General features: G+C 49.3%; 1 protein-coding gene across 1 annotated transcript in view; it reads right to left on the bottom strand.

Annotated features, from left to right (window-relative positions):
- LOC134353508 (excitatory amino acid transporter 2-like) overlaps nt 1-21,308 on the bottom strand; it is a 43,967-nt gene extending 22,659 nt beyond the window's left edge. The window contains exons 1-4 of the mRNA XM_063061505.1: nt 21,188-21,308; nt 14,614-14,766; nt 6,724-6,974; nt 3,247-3,427 (exon numbers count right to left, since the gene is read on the bottom strand). Of these exons, the coding sequence (XP_062917575.1) occupies nt 3,247-3,427; nt 6,724-6,974; nt 14,614-14,766; nt 21,188-21,308 (706 nt within the window). The remainder of the gene's footprint in view (nt 1-3,246; nt 3,428-6,723; nt 6,975-14,613; nt 14,767-21,187) is intronic.
- Between the last annotated feature and the right edge of the window lie 2,892 nt (nt 21,309-24,200).

Below are 24,200 nucleotides of genomic sequence, written 5' to 3'. Positions count from 1 at the left end.
ACAGTAAATTCCGAATACATATAAATATATATTGTGAGTAAAGTTGATCCTCCTTTATCAATGCAAGCATTAAAGGACGAAACTCAACACAAGGACAAAACTATTTACTTAACTGTCACGTGTTTCCCTCTACCCTGGCTGCAGTATGCCCTATTTACAAGAAACACTTGGAATATTGTACTCAGTGCTGGTCGCCTCATTATGGGAAAAACGTAGAAGATTTAGAGAAGGTGCAGAGGAGATTTACCAGGATGCTGCCTGACTACAGAGTAAGTCTTACAAGAATAGGTTGATCGAGCTAAGGCTTTTTTCTTCGGAGTGAAGGAAGATGAGGGTTGACTTGATAGAGGTGTACAAGATGATAAGAGGCATAGACAGCCAGAGACATTTTCCCAGGGTGGAAATGGCTAATACGAGGGGGCATTATTTTAAGATGGTTGGAGGGAAATGTCAGAGGTAGGTATTTACCTCAGAGGTGGGCACGTGGCCAAGTGGTTAAGGCATCGGACTAGCGACCTGAAGGTTGTGAGTTCGAGCCCCAGCCGAGGCAATGTGTCGTGTCCTTGAGCAAGGCACTTAATCACACATTGCTCTGCGACGACACTGGTGCCAAGCTGTATGGGTCCTAATGCCCTTCCCTTGGACAACATCGGTGGTGTGGAGAGGGGAGACTTTGAGCATGGGCAACTGCTGGTCTTCCATACAACCTTGCCCAGGCCTGCGCCCTGGAGAGTGAAGACTTTCCAGACGCAGATCCATGGTCTTGCAAGACTAATGGATGCCTTATAGATATTTACACAGATAATGGTGAGTGGCTGGGTGGTGGTAGAGACAGACGCATTAGGGACTTTTAAGAGCCTCTTAGATAGGTACATGGATGATAGAAAAATGAAGGGCAATGTGGGAGGGAAGGAATAGATTGATCTTAAAAGGCCAGCACAACATCAAGTGCCTGTGCTGTCCTATAACAGTCTATTTTCTGACAAACACATTCTTGTCTGCACAGAGCTGGAAAGGAATTGACCGTCCTGATAGGACCATGTAACGCATTGTCACAGCAACGCATCTGGTGAACAGTACGGGTTGAGTGAGGAGGCAGGGTCTGCTGTGGGTCAGTAGACAGCAGCTTAGCAAGGCTAGAGCCCCCTCACAACTGGCAAAGCCTCAGCCACTGCTTCTTCGGTGCCCCCGGACATAAATGTCTCCACCTGGACCATCAGCTGCAGGCTGGAACCTTGCAATCGTGCTAAATTTCAAAACTTTATCACGGAGCGGCAGAGTTGTGTAACACTACTGGAGCGCCAGCAACCTGGAGCCAATTCGTCTTGCTGTCTATACGGAGTTTGTATGTTCTCCTCGTGACCGAGTGGGTTTTCTTAAAGTGGTCTGGTTTCATCCCACCTTGCAAAGATTAGGTTTATAAAGTTGTAGGCATGCTACGTCAGCGCCAGAAGCCAGGCGACACTTGCAGTCTGCCCCTAGCACATACTTGGACTGTGTTGGTAAATAACAGAATCAGAATCAGGTTTATTATCACCGGCATGTGACGTGAAATTTGTTAACTTAGCAGCAGCAGTTCCATGTAATACATAATCTAGCAGAGAAAAAATAAATAAATAAAATAAAACAATAATAAATAAACTATGTATATTGAATAGATTTTTTAAAACATGCAAAAACAGAAATACTGTATATTAAAAAAAAATGAGGTAGTGTTTATGGGTTCAAAGTCCATTTAGAAATCAGATGGCAGAGGGGAAGAAGCTGTTCCTGAATCGCTGAGTGTGTGACTTCAGGCTTCTGTACCTCCTACCTGATGGTAACGGTGAGAAAAGGGCATGCACTCCTTGCTGGTCTTTAAAAAACACCCAGTAGAGTTATTGATGCCTTCCTGTTTCTAACTTCCGCCCACACAGACTCAGTAGACAATCCATGAATTCCTCCTTTTCTGCAGTCGTGACACCATCTCTGATCAGCAGTGCCACACCCCACCTCTTTTGCCTCCTTCCTTGTCCTTTCTGAGACATCTAAAGCCTGGCACTCTAAGTACACATTTCTGTCCCTGAGCCATCCAAGTCTCTGTAATGGCCACAACATCATAGCTCCAAGTACTGATCCACGCTCTAAGCTCATCTGCTTTGTCATGGTGCTTCTTGCATTAAAATAGACACATCTCAAACCATCAATCTGAGTGCATCCCTTCTCTATCACCTGCCTATCCTCCCTCTCACACTGCCTACTGCACACCGCCTACAACCTGCCTATCCTCCCTCTCACACTGCCTACTGCACACCGCCTACAACCTGCCTATCCTCCCTCTCACACTGCCTACAAGCTTGCCAAGTCTTCTTCTGTAGCATCTCCCAAACCTGTGGCTTTTACTGTGAGGATAGACAAAGGCAGCGGGCATTTGGAAACACCGCCACTCACCACCATCCTGACTTATATATCGAACTCAAAGTAAAATTTATTATAAAAGTACATATATCTTACCATATACTATCTTGTGCGGGCACATGGCCAAGTGGTTAAGGCATTGGACAAGCGACCTGAAGGTCGTGAGTTCGAGCCCCAACCGAGGCAATATGTGTTGTGTCCTTGAGCAAGGCACTTAATCACACATTGCTCTGCGACGACACTGGTGCCAAGCTGTATGAGTCCTAATGCCCTTCCCTTGGACAACATTGGTGTCGTAGAGAGGGGAGACTTGCAGCATGGGCAACTGCTGGTCTTCCATACAACCTTGCCCAGGTCTGCGCCCTGGAGAGTGAAGACTTTCCAGGTGCAGATCCATGGTCTCGCAAGACTAACGGATGCCTTTTTAATATTATCTTATAACCATATTACAATTACAGCACGGAAACGGGCCATCTCGGCCCTTCTAGTCCGTGCCGAATGCTTACTCTCACCTAGTCCCATCTTGAGATTCATCTTCTTCAGGCATTTACAGGAAAATAAAGAAACATTACAGAATTTATGAAGAACTATGAAGTGAGAGAAGTTATTCATGCTGGTTTGGCACCCTGACAGTTGAAAAGTAATAACTGTTCCTGAACCTGCTGATGTGGGACCTAAGGCTCCTGTATGAGAACAATATAAAATAAAAGATAAAAGATGAGATCTCAAAGGATGCCACTTGTTGTTATGATTCCCTACTTGGTTTGTGTCTATATTAGTCATTAGCTGACTCTCTGACAGAGAGACTTTCCTACACACATGTGCCCCGTGTGAAATGGTGCGAGGTACCTAAAACATTCATTCCCCACTTGAACTCCAGTTGCTTCTTCATGACAAAAGCCTGCCGGCTGTTGATGGCTGGAGGTGTTCCATTCTGAACAGAGATATTTCCCGCGAGACCTTGCGTTACGTTGTCAGGTTTGACCTCTTCGGGCAGAGAGGTCGGGACCTTCTTCAGTACGGTTTGTACCTGGTTCATGAGCAAATCAGAACAGTTAGCAAAATAAATGCATCCTCGAAATTTTTTTTGCAAGAAAGTGCGGAGCTGTGGACACAGATCAGTACATCACACAAACCAACCTCCTCTGCGTGGACTTTTCCTGCTGCCTCAGGTAGGCAGCCAACGTAGTCAAAGACCCTTCCTACCCTGGACAGAAGATGAAAAAGTTTGCTGAGATCATGAAAAACCAGGAACAAGGACAGCTCCTATCAGACTCGTGAAAGGGCCTCTCCTACAGGACAGGATTTTCTCTGATCTCCCAATCTACCTCATCATGGCAGCTACATTTGATTTTCACTAACACCATATCTGCACTCTGTTCTCTTTCTACTACCGCTATGTCTAGAGTGATCAGTCTGGGTGGCACATAAACAAAAGCTTTTCACTGGACTTTGATACATGTGACCATAATAAACAAGCACTGAATATTTCCCCTTGTATTAAAACATGAGAATCTGGAATTGAAAGCTTTGTCATATGAGGAGTATTTAATGGTTCTGGGTCTGTACTCACCGGAGTTTAGAAAAATGAGGGGGATATCTCATTGAAACCTATCAAACGCTGAAATGCCGAGATAGGGTGGACGTGAAGAAGATGTTTCCTGTAGTGGGGGAGTCTAGGACTGGAGGGCACAATCTCAGAATAGAGGGATGTCCATTTAGAATGGAGATGAGGAGGAATTTCTTTAGCCAGAGGGTGGTGAATCAATGGGGCTTGTTGCCACAGGCAGCTGTGGAGGCCAAGTCATTGAGTGTATTTAAGACAGATGTTGATAGATTCTTGATTGGTCAGGATATGAAAGGCTATAGGGAGAAGCAACACACATAAAAGTTGCTGGTGAACGCAGCAGGCCAGGCAGCATCTCTAGGAAGAGGTACAGTCAACGTTTCGGGCCGAGACCCTTCGTCAGGGAGAAGCAGGAGACTGGGGTTGAGAGGGAAATGGATCAGCCATGATCAAATGGTGAAAGCAGACTCGATGGAACAAATGGCCTAATTCTGCTCCAATATCTTATGGTCTTATGGTCTAAAACATACTGAAATTTTGCAATAATATGAAGTAGGATAATTTATCTGACAGATCTTTTAACAAAGTTAAAATTGAAATATTGTGTTCAGGTCTGGTTGCCTCATTATAGAAAGGATGTGGACGCTTTAGAGAGGGTGCAGAGGAGATTTACCAGAATTCTGCCTGCACAGGAGAGCATGTCATGGGGATAGGTTGAGTGAACTCGGGCTTTTCTCTTTGGAGTGAAGAAGGATGAGAGGTGACTTGACAGAGGTGTACAAGATGATAAGAGGCATAGATCAAGTGGGCAGCCAAAGACTTTTTCCCCAGGGCAGAAATGGCTGATATGAGAGGGCATAATTGTGTTGGTGTGTGGCCAAGTGGATAAGGTGTTGGTCTAGTGATTTGAAGGTCGCTAGTTCGAGCCTTGGCTGAGGCAATGTGTGTGTCCTTGAGCAAGGCATTTAACCACAGATTGCTCTGCGACAACATCGGTGCCAAGCTGTATCAGCCCTAGTGCCCTTCCCTTGGACAACATCGGTGGTGTGGAGAGGGGAGACGCAGCATGGGCAACTGCGGTCTTCCATACAACCTTGCCCAGGCCTGCGCCCTGGAAACCTTCCAAGGCGCAAATCCATGGTCTCATGAGACTAACGGATGCCTATATAAATTTTAAGGTGACTGGTGTATAGGGGGATATCAGAGGTCAGATCTTACACAGAGTGGTAGATACGTGTAATGCTCTGAGAGGCGTGGTGGTGGACGTGATATATTAGAGACATTTAAGAGACTCTTATATAGGCACGTGCTTGATAGAAAAATAGAGGGCTACGTAGGAGGGAAGGGGTCGATTGATCTTAGAGTAGGTTAAAAGGTTGGCAAAGCATCATGGGCCAAAGGGCCTGTACTGTGCAGTCGCGTTATATGTTCTATGTTCTAAGTCACATACATGGAACACAGATTTTCGGAGTTTCATTTAGTTGATGGTGACTGGATGTTCCTTCTACATCGATTATACTTATGACTGTGTTAAGTCAATCCTCCCAGGTAGTATCTCTGCCATGGTGACAGCCCGGCACACAGATCTTTCAACGAGATGGGGGCTGACTGTACAGACACTAAGGCAATGTTTGAGCTCCAGGGTGCACTGAGTTCAAGGATTCCTGAAAGAGGCACACGGGAAGGTAAAGGTGATGAAGATAAAAGCATAAAAGATAGGAGCAGAATTAGGCCATTCAGCCCATCGTGTCTGCCCCACCATTCAACCATGGCTCACTTTTGGTGCCGAGCTGCGACGTCTGTCGAGGCTGCGGCGCAGGTTTAATTGTTTCTAGATTCATAGGGATAGCTTTGGCGGCAGCACAGGATTAAGAGGAGGGGTTAGGTCTTAGGGACAGCGATGAGGGGAGTTAGAGGTCAGGGGTAGTAAGTGAAGGTCAGACTAGGAATCTCCAGTCAGCGGTATCTCTGGTCACCCCATAGGCGAGAACTGGTAACCCCTAAAACAGCAAGTCCTGGGATCAGAGGTCTGTGTGGGCAGGAGGCAAATCTGTGCGTCGATGACCCAGTGGCATGTCCGGAAGTCAGCCCAGTATCCGTGACCCTGAGGCACAATGACTGCAAGCAACAGGCCTGAAAGTGTGTCCAGAAGCTGCAGACCCAACCCCTGTGAGTCCTGACGAAGGGTCTCGGCCCAAATCGTCGACTGTACCTCTCCCTATAGATGCTGCCTGGCCTGCTGCGTTCACCAGGACTTTTTATGTGTGTTGCTTGAATTTCCAGCATCTGCAGCTTTCCTCGTGTCTGTGGATCTGCTAGTCCGGGCCGGGGTCTGTAGGTTGGAATCCCAGCCTGTCCTAGGACTGGAGGCTTGTCGGTGTGTGTGTGTGTGAGTGGGTGAGAGGAAAGGATCTTTTTTGGTTGTTGTCATGTTCGTTTTTGTTGTTGTGGCTTATGTTGCTCTGCTGACTATTGTAGACATGCTATTTTGCCACCAGGGTGTATGGCGACACTTGTGGCTGCCCCCTGCACTCTTAAGTTGCGTTCGCTGTTAACAGAAATGACACTTTTCACTGTATGTCTCGATGTGCACGTGACAAATAAATAACTCTGAATAAGGTAGTTGGGATGTTAACCTCCATTGGCCAGGAGATGTTAGGAATGGACATCAAGATAAAGGGATGTAAATAAACCTCCTTCATCTTACATGCTCAGATCTGCTATTGTCGATAAAATGTGGCCATAATTTTAACCATCACCTGCTGGAAACACGCTTGCACGAGGTTTTCCGGGAAGAGATTCCGAATGAGATCCATGAAGGCATCCAGGCTCGACACATCGGGGTTCTTGGACCTCGTGTTGACCGAGGTCCTGAGCTTAGGGTTACCAGGATGGATGATGATCACCAGGATCACACCGAGAGCAGCCGCGATAACCGTCGTCGTCATGTAGTAGGCCAAGGCCCGCGTCCCCATCCGGCCACTCGATTTGGCATCGAGGCCCGCTAGCCCTGGGGAGGAAAGGGGGCATAAATCAGGGCTGCACTACCTCAATGGGACTGGCGAATCCTGAGGCAGCCAGTTCAAGCACAACCATCCCTCCATGCACATATAGCCACAGAGAAGTACAGCACAGAAACAGGCCCTTTGGCCCATCTAGTCGATGCCAAAACTATTTAAACTGCCTACTCACATCGACCGGCACTGGGACCGTAGCCTTCCATACCCCTACCAACCGTGTACCTTTCCAAACTTCTCTTAAACATTGAAATTGAGCTTGCATGCACCCCTTATGCTGGCAGCTCATTCCACACTCTCACAACACTCTGAGTGAAGACGTTTCCCTTAAACTTTTGACCTTTCACTCTTAAACCATGACCTCTGGTTGTAGACCCACTCCACCTCAGAGGAAAAACTCTGCTTGCATTAATGTGATTGATACTCTTCATAATTTCGTATACCTCTATCAAATCTCCTGTCAATCTTCTACGTTCTAAAGAATGAAGTCCTAACTTATTCAATTTTTCCTTACAAATCAGGTCCTCCAGACCCGGCAAAATCCTTATAAATTTTCTCTGTACTCTTTGAACCTTGTTTACACTGGTACACGATACTCCAAATTAAGCCTCACCAACGTCTTATACAATTTCAACATACCATTCTATCCCCTGAACTCTATACATTGATTTATAAAGGCCAATGTGCCGACAGCTTTCCTTACGACCCTATCTACCTGTGACGCCACTTTCAGAGAATTATGGACCTGCGTTCCCAGATCCCTTTGTCCTACTGAACTCCTCAATGCCCTACAGTCACTGGGGAAGATCTACCCTCATACTTCTCTGTGTCTGTCATTCTTCAGGCCATTTTCCCAGCTGATGCAGATCCGCCTGCAAGCCATAATAGCCTTGCTCAGTATGCATAAGCTCCCCAGTCTTGTTGTCATCCACAAATTTGCTGATCCAGTTGACCACATTTTCATCCAGATCATTGATATAGACAACAAACAACAACCGATCCCAGTAGCATGCTCTAGTCACAGATCTTCTGTTGGAAAGGCAACTATCTATACTAATCTCTGGCTTCTGCCACAAAGCCAATATCTAATCCAATTTGAATGCCAAAGACTGAACCTTTTTGACTAACCTCCCCTGCGGGACCTTGTCAAATGCCTTGCTAAATCCACTGCCTTGCATTCATCAACTTTCTTGGTAACTCCCTCAAAACACTCAATAAGATTGGTTAGACAAGACGACCATACACGAAGCCATGCTGACTATCCTTAAACTGTCCATGTCTACACAAATACTTATATATCTCATCCCTTAGAATACCTTTCCTAAAAATGATGTCAGACCTGCTGGCCTATAATTTCCTGGTTTATGTTTAGAGCCTTTTATAAACAGCAGAACAACATTGGCTATCCTGCAATCTTCAGGTACATCTCCTGTCACCAAGTATGATTACCACTAGGGTCCCGACAATTTCTGCACTTGCCACCAGTAGAATCCAAGGGAAAACCATGTCAGGCCCTGGGGATTTATCCACCCTGATTTACCTCAGAATAGCAAACATTCTACTCCTTTGTAATCTGTATAGGGTCCATGAAGTTGATGCCACTTTGCCTCACTTCTATAGCTCTGTATGCATCTCCTGAGTAAATAGTCCATAACCTGTCATTTTCATCAGTTCAAAAGGTTCAGTGCTTAGAGCAAATGACACCGTCTTCCATTAAAGTCACAAGGCATTCAATATTTATGGCATTAATGTCCAGCTGGAAACCATCCCAAAGTTGGTTTTCATTAACATTAAGTCCACATTCTGTTCTGGGATTGGGACTGAGGAAGTGGGAGACGGGAATGATGATGCAGCGGGAGGAAATGGGAGACGGGAATGATGATGTAGCGGGAGGAAGTGGGAGACGGAAATGGTGATGTAGTGGGAGGAAGTGGGAGACGGGAATGGCGGTGTAGCAGAAGGAAATGGGAGACGGGAATGGCGGTGTAGCAGGAGGAAGTGGGAGACGGGAATGGCGATGTAGCAGGAGGAAGTGAAGGACGGAATGGCGATGGAGCAGGAGGAAGTGGGAGACGGGAATGGCGATGTAGCAGGAGGAAGTGGGATACTGGAATGGCAATGTAGCAGGAGGAAATGGGAGATGGGAATGGTGATGTAGCAGGAGGAAGTGGGAGACGGGAATGGCGGAGTAGCAGGCGGAAGTGGGAAGCGAGAATGATGATGCAGCGGGAGGAAATGGGAGACGGGAATGGTGATGCAGCAGGAGGAAGTGGGAGACAAGAATAATGATGAAGCAGGAGGGAGTGGGAGACGGGAATGATGATGTAGCGGGAGGAAGTGCAAGACGGGAATGGCGGTGTAGCAGGAGGAAATGGGAGACGGGAATGGCAGTGTAGCAGGAGGAAGTGGGAGACGGGAATGGCGGAGTAGCAGGCGGAAGTGGGAGACGAGAATGATGATGCAGCGGGAGGAAATGGGAGATGGGAATGGTGATGCAGCAGGAGGAAGTGGGAGACAAGAATAATGATGAAGCAGGAGGGAGTGGGAGACGGGAATGATGATGTAGCGGGAGGAAGTGGAAGACGGGAATGGCGGTGTAGCAGGAGGAAGTGGGAGACGGGAATGATGGTGTAACAGGAGGAAGTGGGAGACGGGAATGGTGATGTAGCGGGAGAAAATGGGAGACGGGAATGGCGGAGTAGCAGGAGGAAGTGAGAGACGGGAATGGTGATGTAGCAGGAGGAAGTGGGATACCGGAATGGCAATGTAGCAGGAGGAAATGGGAGATGGGAATGGTGATGTAGCAGGAGGAAGTGGGAGACGGGAATGGCGGAGTAGCAGGCGGAAGTGGGAGACGAGAATGATGATGCAGCAGGAGGAAATGGGAGACGGGAATGGCGATGCAGCAGGAGGAAGTGGGAGACGGGAATGGTGATGCAGCAGGAGGAAGTGGGAGACAAGAATAATGATGAAGCAGGAGGGAGTGGGAGACGGGAATGATGATGTAGCGGGAGGAAGTGGAAGACGGGAATGGCGGTGTAGCAGGAGGAAATGGGAGACGGGAATGGCGGTGCAGCAGGAGGAAGTGGGAGACGGGAATGGGGATGTAGCAGGAGGAAGTGGGAGATGGGAATGGCGGAGTAGCAGGAGGAAGTGGAAGACGGGAATGGCGGTGTAGCAGGAGGAAATGGGAGACGGGAATGGCGGTGCAGCAGGAGGAAGTGGGAGACAGGAATGGTGATGTAGCAGGAGGAAGTGGGAGATGGGAATGGCGGAGTAGCAGGAGGAAGTGGGAGACGGGAATGGCGATGGAGCAGGAGGAAGTGGGAGACGGAATGGCGATGTAGCAGGAGGAAATGGGAGATGGGAATGGTGAGGTAGCAGGAGGAAGCGGGAGACGGGAATGGCGATGGAGCAGGAGGAAGTGGGAGACGAGAATGATGATGCAGCGGGAGGAAATGGTAGACGGGAATGGCGATGCAGCGGGAGGAACTGGGAGACGGGAATGGTGATGCAGCAGGAGGAAGTGGGAGACGAGAATGATGATGAAGCAGGAGGGAGTGGGAGACGGGAATGCTGATGTAGCGGGAGGAAGTGGGAGACGGAAATGGCGGTGTAGCAGGAGGAAGTGGGAGACGGGAATGGTGATGTAGCGGGAGGAAGTGGGAAACGGGAATGGTGATGTAACGGGTGGAAATGGGAGATGGGAAAGGTGATGTAACGGGAGGAAGTGGGAGACAGGAATGGCAGTGTAGCAGGAGGAAGTGGGAGACGGGAATGGCGGTGTAGCAGGAGGAAATGGGAGACGGGAATGGCGGTGTAGCAGGAGGAAGTGGGAGACGGGAATGGCGATGTAGCGGGAGGAAGTGGGAGATGGGAATGGTGATGTAGCGGGAGGAAATGGGAGACGGGAATGGCGGAGTAGCAGGAGGAAGTGGGAGACGGTAATGGCGGTGTAGCAGGAGGAAATGGGAGACGGGAATGGCGGTGTAGCAGGAGGAAATGGGAGACGGGAATGGCGGAGTAGCAGGAGGAAGTGAGAGACGGGAATGGCGATGTAGCAGGAGGAAGTGGGAGACCAGAATGGCGATGCAGCGGGAGGAAGTGGGAGACGGGAATGGCAGTGTAGCAGGAAGAAGTGGGAGACGGGAATGGCAGTGTAGCGGGAGGAAATGGGAGACGGGAATGGCAGTGTAGCAGGAGGAAGTGGGAGACGGGAATGGTGATGCAGCAGGAGGAAGTGGGAGACGAGAATGATGATGAAGCAGGAGGGAGTGGGAGACGGGAATGATGATGTAGCGGGAGGAAATGGGAGACGGGAATGGCGGTGCAGCGGGAGGAAGTGGGAGACGGGAATGTCGGTGTAGCAGGAGGAAATGGGAGACGGGAATGGCGGTGCAGCGGGAGGAAGTGGGAGACGGGAATGGCAGTGTAGCAGGAGGTAGTGGGAGACGGGAATGGCGGTGTAGCAGGAGGAAATAGGAGATGGGAATGGCAGTATAGCAGGAGGAAATGGGAGATGGGAATGGCGGTGCAGCGGGAGGAAGTGGGAGACGGGAATGGCGATGCAGCGGGAGGAAGTGGGAGACGGGAATGGTGATGCAGCAGGAGGAAGTGGGAGACGAGAATGATGATGAAGCAGGAGGGAGTGGGAGACGGGAATGATGATGTAGCGGGAGGAAGTGGGAGACGGGAATGGCGGTGTAGCAGGAGGAAATGGGAGACCGGAATGGCGGTGCAGCGGGAGGTAGTGGGAGACGGGAATGGCGGTGTAGCAGGAGGAAATAGGAGACGGGAATGGCAGTGTAGCAGGAGGAAATGGGAGATGGGAATGGCGGTGTAGCAGGAGGAAGTGGGAGACGGGAATGGTGATGTAGCGGGAGGAAGTGGGAGACGGGAATGGTGATGTAGTGGGAGGAAATGGGAGACGGGAATGACGATGGAGCAGGAGGAAGTGGGAGATGGGAATGGTGATGTAGCAGGAGGAAATGGGAGACGGGAATGGCGATGCAGCGGGAGAAAGTGGGAGACAAGAATGATGATGAAGCAGGAGGAAATGGGAGACGGGAATGGCGGTGCAGCGGGAGGAAGTGGGAGACGGGAATGGCAGTGTAGCAGGAGGAAGTGGGAGACGGGAATGGCGGTGTAGCAGGAGGAAGTGGGAGACGGAAATGGCGATGTAGCGGGAGGAAGTGGGAGACGGGAATGGTGATGGAGCAGGAGGAAGTGGGAGACGGGAATGGCAATGGAGCAGGAGGAAGTGGGAGACGGAATGGCGATGTAGCAGGAGGAAATGGGAGATGGGAATGGTGAGGTAGCAGGAGGAAGCGGGAGACGGGAATGGCGATGGAGCAGGAGGAAGTGGGAGACGAGAATGATGATGCAGCGGGAGGAAATGGTAGACGGGAATGGCGATGCAGCGGGAGGAACTGGGAGACGGGAATGGTGATGCAGCAGGAGGAAGTGGGAGACGAGAATGATGATGAAGCAGGAGGGAGTGGGAGACGGGAATGCTGATGTAGCGGGAGGAAGTGGGAGACGGAAATGGCGGTGTAGCAGGAGGAAGTGGGAGACGGGAATGGTGATGTAGCGGGAGGAAGTGGGAAACGGGAATGGTGATGTAACGGGTGGAAATGGGAGATGGGAAAGGTGATGTAACGGGAGGAAGTGGGAGACAGGAATGGCAGTGTAGCAGGAGGAAGTGGGAGACGGGAATGGCGGTGTAGCAGGAGGAAATGGGAGACGGGAATGGCGGTATAGCAGGAGGAAGTGGGAGACGGGAATGGCGATGTAGCGGGAGGAAGTGGGAGATGGGAATGGTGATGTAGCGGGAGGAAATGGGAGACGGGAAAGGTGATGTAGCGGGAGGAAGTGGGAGACAGGAACGGCAGTGTAGCAGGAGGAAGTGGGAGACGGTAATGGCGGTGTAGCAGGAGGAAATGGGAGACGGGAATGGCGGTGTAGCAGGAGGAAATGGGAGACGGGAATGGCGGAGTAGCAGGAGGAAGTGGGTGACGGGAATGGCAATGTAGCGGGAGGAAGTGGGAGACGGGAATGGTGATGTTGCGGGAGGAAATGGGAGACGGGAATGGCGGTGTAGCAGGAGGAAGTGGGAGACGGGAATGGCGATGTAGCAGGAGGAAGTGGGAGACCGGAATGGCGATGTAGCAGGAGGAAGTGGGAGACGAGAATGATGATGTAGCGGGAGGAAATGGGAGACGGGAATGGCGGAGTAGCAGGAGGAAGTGAGAGACAGGATTGGTGATGGAGCAGGAGGAAGTGGGAGACCGGAATGGCGATGTAGCAGGAGGAAATGGGAGATGGGAATGGTGATGTAGCAGGAGGAAGCGGGAGACGGGAATGGCGATGGAGCAGGAGGAAGTGGGAACGAGAATGATGATGCAGCGGGAGGAAATGGGAGACGGGAATGGCGATGCAGCAGGAGGAAGTGGGAGACGGGAATGGTGATGCAGCAGGAGGAAGTGGGAGACGAGAATGATGATGAAGCAGGAGGGAGTGGGAGACGGGAATGATGATGTAGCGGGAGGAAATGGGAGACGGGAATGGCGGTGCAGCGGGAGGAAGTGGGAGACGGGAATGTCGGTGTAGCAGGAGGAAATGGGAGACGGGAATGGCGGTGCAGCGGGAGGAAGTGGGAGACGGGAATGGCAGTGTAGCAGGAGGTAGTGGGAGACGGGAATGGCGGTGTAGCAGGAGGAAATAGGAGATGGGAATGGCAGTATAGCAGGAGGAAATGGGAGATGGGAATGGCGGTGCAGCGGGAGGAAGTGAGAGACGGGAATGGCGGAGTAGCAGGAGGAAGTGAGAGACGGGAATGGCGATGTAGCAGGAGGAAGTGGGAGACCAGAATGGCGATGCAGCGGGAGGAAGTGGGAGACGGGAATGGCAGTGTAGCAGGAAGAAGTGGGAGACGGGAATGGCAGTGTAGCGGGAGGAAATGGGAGACGGGAATGGCAGTGTAGCAGGAGGAAGTGGGAGACAGGAATGTCGATGGAGCAGGAGGAAGTGGGAGACGGGAATGGCGATGCAGCGGGAGGAAGTGGGAGACGGGAATGGTGATGCAGCAGGAGGAAGTGGGAGACGGGAATGGCGGTGTAGCAGGAGGAAGTGGGAGATGGGAATGGCGATGTAGCGGGAGGAAGTGGGAGACGGGAATGCTGATGTAGTGGGAGGAAATGGGAGACGGGAATGGTGATGTAGCGGGAGGAAGTGGGAAATGGGAATGGTGATGTAGCGGGAGGAAATGGGAGACGGGAATGGCGGAGTAGCAGGAGGAAGTGAGAGACGGGAATGGCGATGGAGCAGGAGGAAGTGGGAGACAGGAATGGCGATGTAGCAGGAGGAAGTGGGAGACCGGAATGGCGATGAAGCAGGAGGAAATGGGAGATGGGAATGGCGGTGTAGCAGGAGGGAGTGGGAGATGGGAATGGCGATGCAGTGGGAGGAAATGGGAGACGGGAATGGCGATGTAGCAGGAGGAAGTGGGAGACGGGAATGGCGATGCAGCGGGAGGAAATGGGAGACGGGAATGGCGATGCAGCGGGAGGAAATGGGAGATGGGATTGGCGATGCAGCGGGAGGAAGTGGGAGACAGGAATGGCAATAACTCACCTGTGATGAGGCTGGAGACAATGAGAGGAAGAATAAGCATCTTCAGCATCCTCATGAGGATGTCTCCTGGGAAGGAGAGCAGGAGCAGAACATTGGGGCCCAGGTCGGGCACCATGCGCAGGAGGCATCCGAACACGGCACCCAGCACCACACCTGGAGTACACAGGATTGAAACCAGGAACTAGGCCCAGACAGAGAGAGCACACGCACACAAGGAGCAGAGATTTGCATTTATATAGCTCCCTTCACTACGCCAGGGCACCCTGCGGCAGACCCACAGCACGGCACCCAGACCCTCCGTCTGCCTGTTCCCACACACAGCAAAGTGATGAGAACAAGATTCACAATTCAGGATTGTCATACTTCAGTGCACGAGCATAAAGGAGAACAAAATGATAGCTACTCCAGATCAATGCAGCTTAAAAAAAACCATTTAGCATAAAGAACTCAATAAGAAGAAAAATACACAATAAATGTAAGTACTAAAGTAACCCTATAAAAGACAATGCACAGGTAACTGTTATAAACATAGAATGGCTGTATGTACATAAGGTAACGCTAAGTGATGTGTATGTAGTGGCGGTGGGGGGGGGGCAGTGTAGTGGCCGAGTGGTTAAGGCGTCGGTCTAGTGATCTGAAGGTCGCTAGTTCGAGCCTCAGCTGAGGCAGCGTGTTGTGTCCTTGAGCAAGGCACTTACCCACACGTTGCTCTGTGACGACACCAGTGCCAAGCTGTGTCGGCCCTAGTGCCCTTCCCTTGGACAACATCGGTGGCATGGGGAGGGGGGATTTGCAGCATGGGAAACTGCCAGTCTTGCATACAACCTTGCCCAGGCCTGCTCCCTGGAAACCTTCCAAAGGCACAAATCCATGGTCTCACAAGACTAACGGATGCCTATAAGGTGGGGGGGGGTGCGTTGCGGTGGGTTACTAAGTGGAAATATTGATTGGCCTGAATGTTGTTGTTTGAATCTGGTGGTCCTGGTGTGGACACTGTGTGGACCAGACCTGATGGGAATGGGATGTACAGTCCATGAGCAGGGTGGCTGGGATTCTTCTGAATTTGCTGGCCTTTTCCCGGCACCTTTCTGTATATCTGTCCCTGACGGCGGTAGGCTGGTGCCGGTGATGCTTTGGGCAGTCTTGCCCGCTCTTTGGAGAGGCCTTCCTGTCTGCCGCAGTGCCGTTTCAGCAACGCCCAGTTGCTGCAGCACGTTAGGATGCTCTCCACTGCGCATCTGCTGAAGATCATGAGTTAACTTTGGAGAGGGAGCCAGAGAAGGTTTGTGAGTCTTGACCAGCTCTCTTCAGCCACCTCAGAAAGTAGAGGTGTTGTTGAGCTCTCTCAACTGTGTTCTGGGACCATGAGAGGTTGTGTAAGATGTGGACTCCCAGGGGTTTGAAACCGTTCCTAGTTTCCGCTGCGGTGCCGCCAGAGTAATGCTGATCGAGAGTCAATTATTGCTCCGACAACTGAGGACAACTCATCTGATCTTATTGTATAACAAGGTTACTTTGTACTTACAGATGTTAAATCTCACCTAAAAGACAGATCACAACAAGTCATCTGTCATTATGTCCACACAGTGAATGCAGGGCGCTACGGAGTGTTATAAGACAGGGAGATTATAATTCCGTGAAAGTGGAGTCATGAGTAGACAGGGTGGTGAAGGAAGTTTTGGGCATATCAAGGCGCTGGGTACAAGAATGCAGGCTTGCACCTTATTGTCTACAGGCACTACACTTTCTCTGTAACTGTTACACTTCCCTCTGCATGAATTTCCCTTCTACCAGCTCAATGCAAAACTGTATGAAGATCTGTGTGAAAACACGAGGAAATCTGCAGATGCTGGAAATTCAAGCAACACACACAAAAAATGCTGGTGAACGCAGCAGGGCAGGCAGCATCTATAGGAAGAGGTACAGTCGACGTTTCGGGCTGAGACCCTGACATATAGATGCTGCCCGGCCTGCTGCGTTCACCAGCACTTTTTGTGTGTGTTGCTTGAAGATCTGTGTGGATGTTTTTCACTGCACCTCTGTACGTGTAACCAGCTTTAACTGTGCAACTTAGGCGTGGTACTGTAGCACAGTGGTTAGCGTAGAACTTTACTGCGCCGCTGATCGAGGTACAAACCCTGATGCTGTCTGTAAGGAGTCTGTACGTTCTCCCTATGACCACACGGGTTTCCTCTGGGTGCTCCTGTTTCCTCCCACAAGCCAAAGATGCATGGGTTAGGATTAGTGAGTTGTGGGTAATACTATGTGGGTGTAGGCAGAGTGCTGACACCTGCGGGCTGCCCCCAGCACGAACCTCGGACTGTGTTGGCGGTTAATGCAAATGGCACATTTCACTGTGCGTTTCAAGGTGCATGTGACAAATAAAGCTAGTCTTTATTTCTTTAAGTTCTTTGAGGTCTTCATTTTACCGAGGTGACCACCAAGGTGTGGGAGGTGGACACATTTTCCAGAGACCCTCCATGAACCTTCATTGTCACAGGCCAGTGTGGGAAGCATCTTGGCCTTGCAGTGAGGCTGTAAGACCCATTTTATATGTTTAATAGTTTATAGGAGGAGAAGGGTGAAGAGTCATTCCTGGCCTGTGTCTTCCTGGAGATATGGTGTTGGTATTGGCTTGGCTTTGTTATTGTCACATGTACTGAGTACAATGGGTGGCGGGGTGGAGATACGTCTCTACCAAAGGAGGTGTAAGGTGCTCCTTCTCTCTGCTAGCTTGCAGGGCACCCTTGGGCAAGGTGTAGCCCCTGCTTAGCCCCCCGATCAGAGTCACGTGAAGCCATGGGAGTAGGTGGTGGATGGTCGGATGAGCAGCTGGTGCATATCACAAGTCCTGGTTATGTGACCACTGACGCCAGGCAGACAATCTCTGAAGAGTATTGATAATGGCTGGGGGTGGGGGGGTCACCTGTCTTGTAAAGACACTGCCCAGAAGAAGGCAATGGAAAACAACTTCTGTAGAAATATTTGTACAGAACAATCATGGTCATGAGACGATGATCGCCCACACACGTAATGATGATGATGACAGAGAGGGTAAATATGAGCAGGCTTTTTCCACTAGGACTAGAACTAGAGGTCATGGGTTAAGGGTGAAAGGTGAAATGTTTAAGGGGTACATGAGGGGAAACTTCCTCACTCAGAGGGTGGTGAAATGAGCTGTCAGCTGTCGTAGTCATGTGACACGACACATAATGATGATGTCGTACGACACGGCACACGATGATGATGATGACAAGAGTACAGTCTTGCATACTGTTCATACAGAGCAAGTCATTACAGAGTGCATTGAGATAGAATAAAAATGTGATAATGAAAGAGCGCCATGCAGGTCAACGATAATGTGGCAGTAACTAAATCATCAAAGTTTGCGGGATTTGCTTTTGAGAGTGCAGGCCTCCCTCAGTAGCGGGTGACAACATCAGCCTAACTGTGGTATTGGAGTAGAACTTAAAGGCTCTGACCTTTAACCTCTGTGTTCCTACAAATACCATTAACGTTGCAACCAAAGATATTCTGACATTGCAAGCTCAGAATAGATTTTCCAAGACCCAAGTATGGCGTTCAATTCTGAAAGCTGGTCACTGGGTGGGATGGCGATTAGTTCCTCGAGGGATTGTCGGACATATGTTGGTTTGCTTGCGACACTGAATGGCCTCTCTGCGGCACTCTTTTCCTTCCTCCACATACCGGCGCAAGGCTGATTAAAGCAAAGATAACAGCCGTTCCAGGGATTTATACTCTCTTTCATTTCTTACTTACCTCGGATTGACGCAGAAACATCGAGGGCCTAATGAAATTCAAATCCCTTCTGATCGAGAAGCAATTAGTTGACCATCAAAGAGGTCAAGGCGAACATGAATTAATGGTGTATGCTCGGATTCAGAGAGGATCATGTGATGCTGGTGTTGAGGTCCCTAATCTTCTTTTAAACAACTACAGTTATCTTGAAAATTGCCGCATAATCTTTAGCATTAAATGGGAGATAGATAGATAGATAGATAGATAGATAGATTTATTGATCCCAAAGGAAATTACAGTGTCACAGTAGCATTACAAGTGCACAGATATACAAATATAAGAGAAGTAAGAAAAAATAAAATTTGAAGTTACCTCAAACAGCCTAACAGGAGGGGATCATCACTTCCCCGGCTATAGGTTGACCCATTATAGAGTCTAATGGTCGAGGGTAAGAGTGACCTCATATAGTGCTCTTTGGAGCAGAGCAGATGTCTTAGTCTATTACTAAAAGTGCTCCTCTGTTCAGCCAAAGTGGCATGCAGACATGAGAAACATTGTCCAGAATTGCCAGGATTTTCCGTAGGGTCCTTTATTCTACCACAGCCTCCAGTGTGTCCAGTTTGACTCCTATAACAGAGCCAGCCTTTCTAATCGGTTTGTTGAGCCTGTTGGCCTCACCCGTGTTGATGCCATTGCCCCAGCACACGGCATAGAAGATTGTACTGGTGACAACAGACTGGTAGAACATGTGGAGAGGCCTGCATGGTGCTGGTATAGTGACTGTCACCCCTGGGCAGAGAGTTCACTGTGCGACCCACACACAAACTGGTGCTCCTCTTTCCCCCCCACCCCCAGGAAGATATCTATACGTTGACCGGTGTCTCTCTCTGCCCATTATCTCTTAGAAGGCGATCTATAAACTTAATCAAAGTCAAAGTAAGTACATACTAGAGGGTGAAAGGTGAAATATTTAAGGGGAACTTCACTTGGAGGGCAGTGTGGTGTGGTACGAGCTGCCAGTGGAAGTGGTGAATGCAGGTTTGATTGGAATATTTAAGAGAAGTTTGGGTAAGTACAAGGACAGGAAGGGTATGAGGGCATGATCCAGCTACAGGTTGATGGGACTAGGCAGAATAATAGTTCGGCACAGACCAGATGGGCTGGAGGGCTGTAGTGTTCTATGGTGCTTTGAGTCTTTGATATCATATACTACTTGAGATTTTCTTGTAGGAAATAAAGAAATACAACAGAATTGATGAAAAACAATACATAAACAAATACTGACAAACAACCAATGTGCAAAAGAAGACATTAAATAAAATTAAAATAAATATTGGGAACCTGAGTTGTAAAGTCCTTGAAAGTGAGTCTGCAGGTTGTGGAATTACTGAGCTGAGTGAAGTTATCCATGCCAGTTCAGAAGCCTGGTGGTTGTAGGGAGCTAATGGCTCCTGAACCTGGTGAGGACGGACCTAAGGCTCCTGTACCTCCGGCTTGATGGTTGTAGTGAAAAGAGGGGCTGGTTGGTGGGGGTCCTTGATGATGACCCTCCTCAGGGATAAGGGAATTATGTGTACAGTGATCATTGTCTCTCAGTCCCTTTCTCAGGAAAATATTTGTACATTGACTCCTCCTTCCTCTGCCTCAGGGGTCAGATCAGTACACGGTGTCTCTATCACTCTTTGATTAGGAGATTAGCTCCTTTTTAGGCAGTCATCAGTGTTGAGAATAAACGGTTTCCACTCTGGTTCTACGGGCTGATGAGACAGTTGTGGGATAAGCAGATCTTTCCTTTGGTGGGGCAGGGTGAGCTGATTCTCACAACCAAGGTCAGGGTGAGCTGATTCTCACAACCAGGGGCAGGGAGAACTGGTTCCCCAAACCAAGGGCAGGGTGAGCTGGTTCCACAACCGGGGCAGGGTGACCTGGTTCTCACAAATCTCCAGATGGGGCAGGGTGGGCTGGGTGATGGGCTGTCCAATCTTCCATCAGTTCTGCACATCCCACACAATGCCTTGAAGTTCCCAGCACTGCCCTTGTCTGTCACCCTGGTCATGGGCTAGATGTTCCCCAGAGTCGGTGAGAATGGTGCGTTTCAAGGAAGTTGTGTCAATACCTCTGACTGTTTCCAGCTATGGTCTCTTCCCATGACAGAGCTCGGAACAGCTTCCACTTTGTGAACCTGCAGCCAATCCGGTTGACCGGTGTCCCAATTCCCATGCTCCGCACTGGACCCACCCGGGAGGAAGATGCTTCGCTCTCCCACTGATGGTGCTGAAGGACTCTGGAAGGGAGGTTAAGGCTTTGATCTCTTAATTGGATGTGATCGATCCTGACTAAAAGGAGAGTGGTGTGAGCTCAGGCCAAGATCTATCCATGAACTAACCATTATCATGTGCAGCCCAGTAAGAAAGTGAATATCATTGGCTTTGATAGTGAGATGCGACTGGGAGCTGTGGGGCATGATAGCAAGTAAACTCACCTCCCATGTGATATAGGGAGGGTGTGAGATGGCATTCTCCCCCCTCCATATGTAATAAATCGCTGTATATTACACACACACACACACACACACACACACACACACACACACACACACACTCTGACACACACACACACACACACACACACACACACACACACACTCTCTCTCTCACACACACACACACACTCAGACACACACACTCACTCACACACACACATGCGCGCGCACGCGCGCACACACACACACACACACACACACACACACACACACACACACACACACATCATGAGACCCTTACTTTACTCCCTGAGACAGTGTTGTGAAACTTACCGAGGATGGTCAGGAGCAGCAGCAAGTTGCGTTCCAGCCAGTTACAGCATTTGGAGCCACAGGGCAGTTCAGCCAGGTTCAGTTTACGGTCTGGAATGGGAATATCTGATTGGTTGGTCATCTCTGCAAACTGGACACAAAGGGAAACAACAACGTAGTGGGGATTCTCACAGTGGCAGCAACAAGTCATCTAGGCAATACATTGGAATAATGAAATCACTGTAACGTTCCACAAAGCATATCCACAGTATACCCCTCCCAAGTATACCCTGACAAAATATTTCCCAAAGCATACACCAACAAAGTATATCCCATAGCATACCCTAAGAAATAATACCCCACAGTATACCCTGAAAAAGAATACCCCACAGTATACCCTGACAAAGTAAACCCACAGTATACCCTGACAAAGTATATCCCACAGTATACCCTGACAAAATAAACCCACAGTATACCCAGACAAAGTAAACCCTACAGTATACCCTGACAAAGAATACCCCACAGTATACCCTGACAAAGAATACCCCACAGTATACCCTGACAAAGTAAACCCACAGTATACCCAGACAAAGTAAACCCTACAGTATACCCTGACAAAGTATACCTCACAGTATATCCTGACAAAATAAACCCAAAGTATAACCAGACAAAGTATACCCCACAGTATACCCTGACAAAGTATACCCCACAGTATACCCTGAAAAAGAATACCCCACAGTATACCCTGACAAAGTAAACCCACAGTATACCCTGACAAAGTAAACCCGCAGTATACCATGACAAAGTAAACCCACAGTATACCCTGACAAAGTATATCCCACAGTATACCATGACAAAGTAAACCCGCAGTATACCCTGATGAAGTATAGACACAGCATACCCCAGCAATGTATACCCCCAAAGTATACCTCAACTAATTTGCAGATTACACCAAGAACAGGGGCATATTGGACAATGGGGAAGACTATCAATGCTTGCAATGGATTTGGACCAGCTGGAAAAATGGGCTGACAAATGCCAGTTGCAGTTTAATACAGACAAGTGTGAGGTGTGACACTTTGGAAAGACAAACCAGGGTAGGACTTACAAAGTGAAGGGTAGGGCATCGAGGTGTATGGTGGAGCAGAGGGATCTGGGAATACAGACCTCGCCCAATAGCCACTGGAATATTGAGGAACGGATTTGCTGGCAGGTGAGGGGTTTACATGGGATGCTTATGGGTAGCACAGGGTCATTGTAATGGGTTGCTTTAACTTTTTTAACATAGACTGGGACCTCTCTAGTGCAAGAGTTTTAGACAGGAAGAGTTTGTTAGCTGCATCCAAGAGGGTTTCTTAAATCAATATGTAGATAGTCCAACAAGAGGAGAAGCCATACTGGAGCTGGTGTTGGGTAATGGGCCTGGCCAAGTGACTGACTATTCAATGGGATAATATTTTGGAAAAAGTGATCAGTACTCCTTCAGTTTTATGATGGCTATTGATAAGGATAATATGGACCCTGCAGAAGAGTATTAAATTGGAGCATGGCAAATTACGAGAGTAATAGGCAGGAACTAGGGAGGTTTAACTGTGAGAGGTATAGATAGGGTAGACAGACAGTATCCTGTTCCGAGACTTGTAATGTCTAATACCAGAGGGCATTCTGTACATTTAGGATGAGGGTGGGGGGGGGGTAAGTTCAAAGGAGGTGTGTGGGGCAACATACAGGATATGTTGAAGTTGTATAAGACGTTGGTGAGGTTGAATTTCGAGTATTCTGGTTACCTACCTACGGGAATAATATCAATAGTCTTGAAAGAATATGGAAAAAATTTACAAGAAATTTGCCAAGAGTTGAGGATCTGAGTAAGAGGGAAAAGTTGAATATGACAAGAGTTTATTCCCTGGACCATCTTGATTCGCTGAGGGGCGATCTTATAGAGGTGTACAAAATTATGAGGGCTCTAGATAGGGTAAATATAAGCAGGCTTCTCCTCAGATTGGGTGAACTTTGAACTAGAGGTCATAGGTTAAGAGTGAAAGGTGAAATATTTAAGGGGAATCTGAAGGGAAACATCTTCACTCAGTGAGTCGTGCAAACGTGGAACGAGCTGCCAGTGGTCGTTGCCGGTTCAATTGTTGCATTTAGAAGAAGCTTGGATAGGTATGTGGATGGGGAGGGGGTTCAGTGGGGTGTGGTCTAGCTGCATTTAGATAGGACGAAGTTGAAGATCAGGTTGGCATGCGCTAGCTGGGCCCCAATGGCCTGTAACGTCCCCACATCAGTCTGTCTATATAGTGTGTTATTCCCACGCTTCAGTGTCAGGTGAGTAACACCCCTCCCTCTGTGATGTTGCTTGCACACAGAGTTTAACAATGAATGGCAAACATTTACAGCACTTGGTAACACTCCACACACTCTGAGAAAAGCCCTCAGTGCCAGTGTAACACGCCGACGGCCGTGTCACCGGGTGTTACAGACTGGAGGCCGTGAAACCGGGTGCTACTTACTGGAGGCCGTGTCACCGGGTGCTACACCCCAGAGGCCGCGTCACCGGGTTTTATAGACCGGAGGCCGTGTCACCGGGTGCTACACGCCGACGGCCGTGTCATCGGGTTTTATAGACCGGAGGCCGTGTCACCGGGTGCTACACGCCGACGGCCGTGTCATCGGGTTTTATAGACCGGAGGCCGTGTCACCGGGTGCTACACGCCGACGGCCGTGTCACCGGGTTTTATAGACCGGAGGCCGTGTCACCGGGTGCTACACGCCGACGGCCGTGTCATAGGGTTTTACAGACCGGAGGCCGTGTCACTGGGTGTAACAGGCAGATTTTGGGACTGTGATTGGAAATCCCTGAGTGAGTCTCTGTGAAATATCCCCACAGAGTGACAGTCCCTTCGCCCCTCCCCCCACAGGGCAATACTTAATGACAAGTCCACAGAGAAGAATCACGCACTCTGATTAAACACACACACACACACACACACACACACACACACACACACACACACACACACACACACACACC

The sequence above is a fragment of the Mobula hypostoma genome, chromosome 11 (genome assembly GCF_963921235.1).
Source record: "Mobula hypostoma chromosome 11, sMobHyp1.1, whole genome shotgun sequence".
In the NCBI taxonomy this organism is placed as follows: domain Eukaryota; kingdom Metazoa; phylum Chordata; class Chondrichthyes; order Myliobatiformes; family Myliobatidae; genus Mobula; species Mobula hypostoma.
The sequence above is the reverse complement of the archived record's forward strand: the minus strand, read 5'-3'. Positions and strand labels throughout refer to the sequence as shown.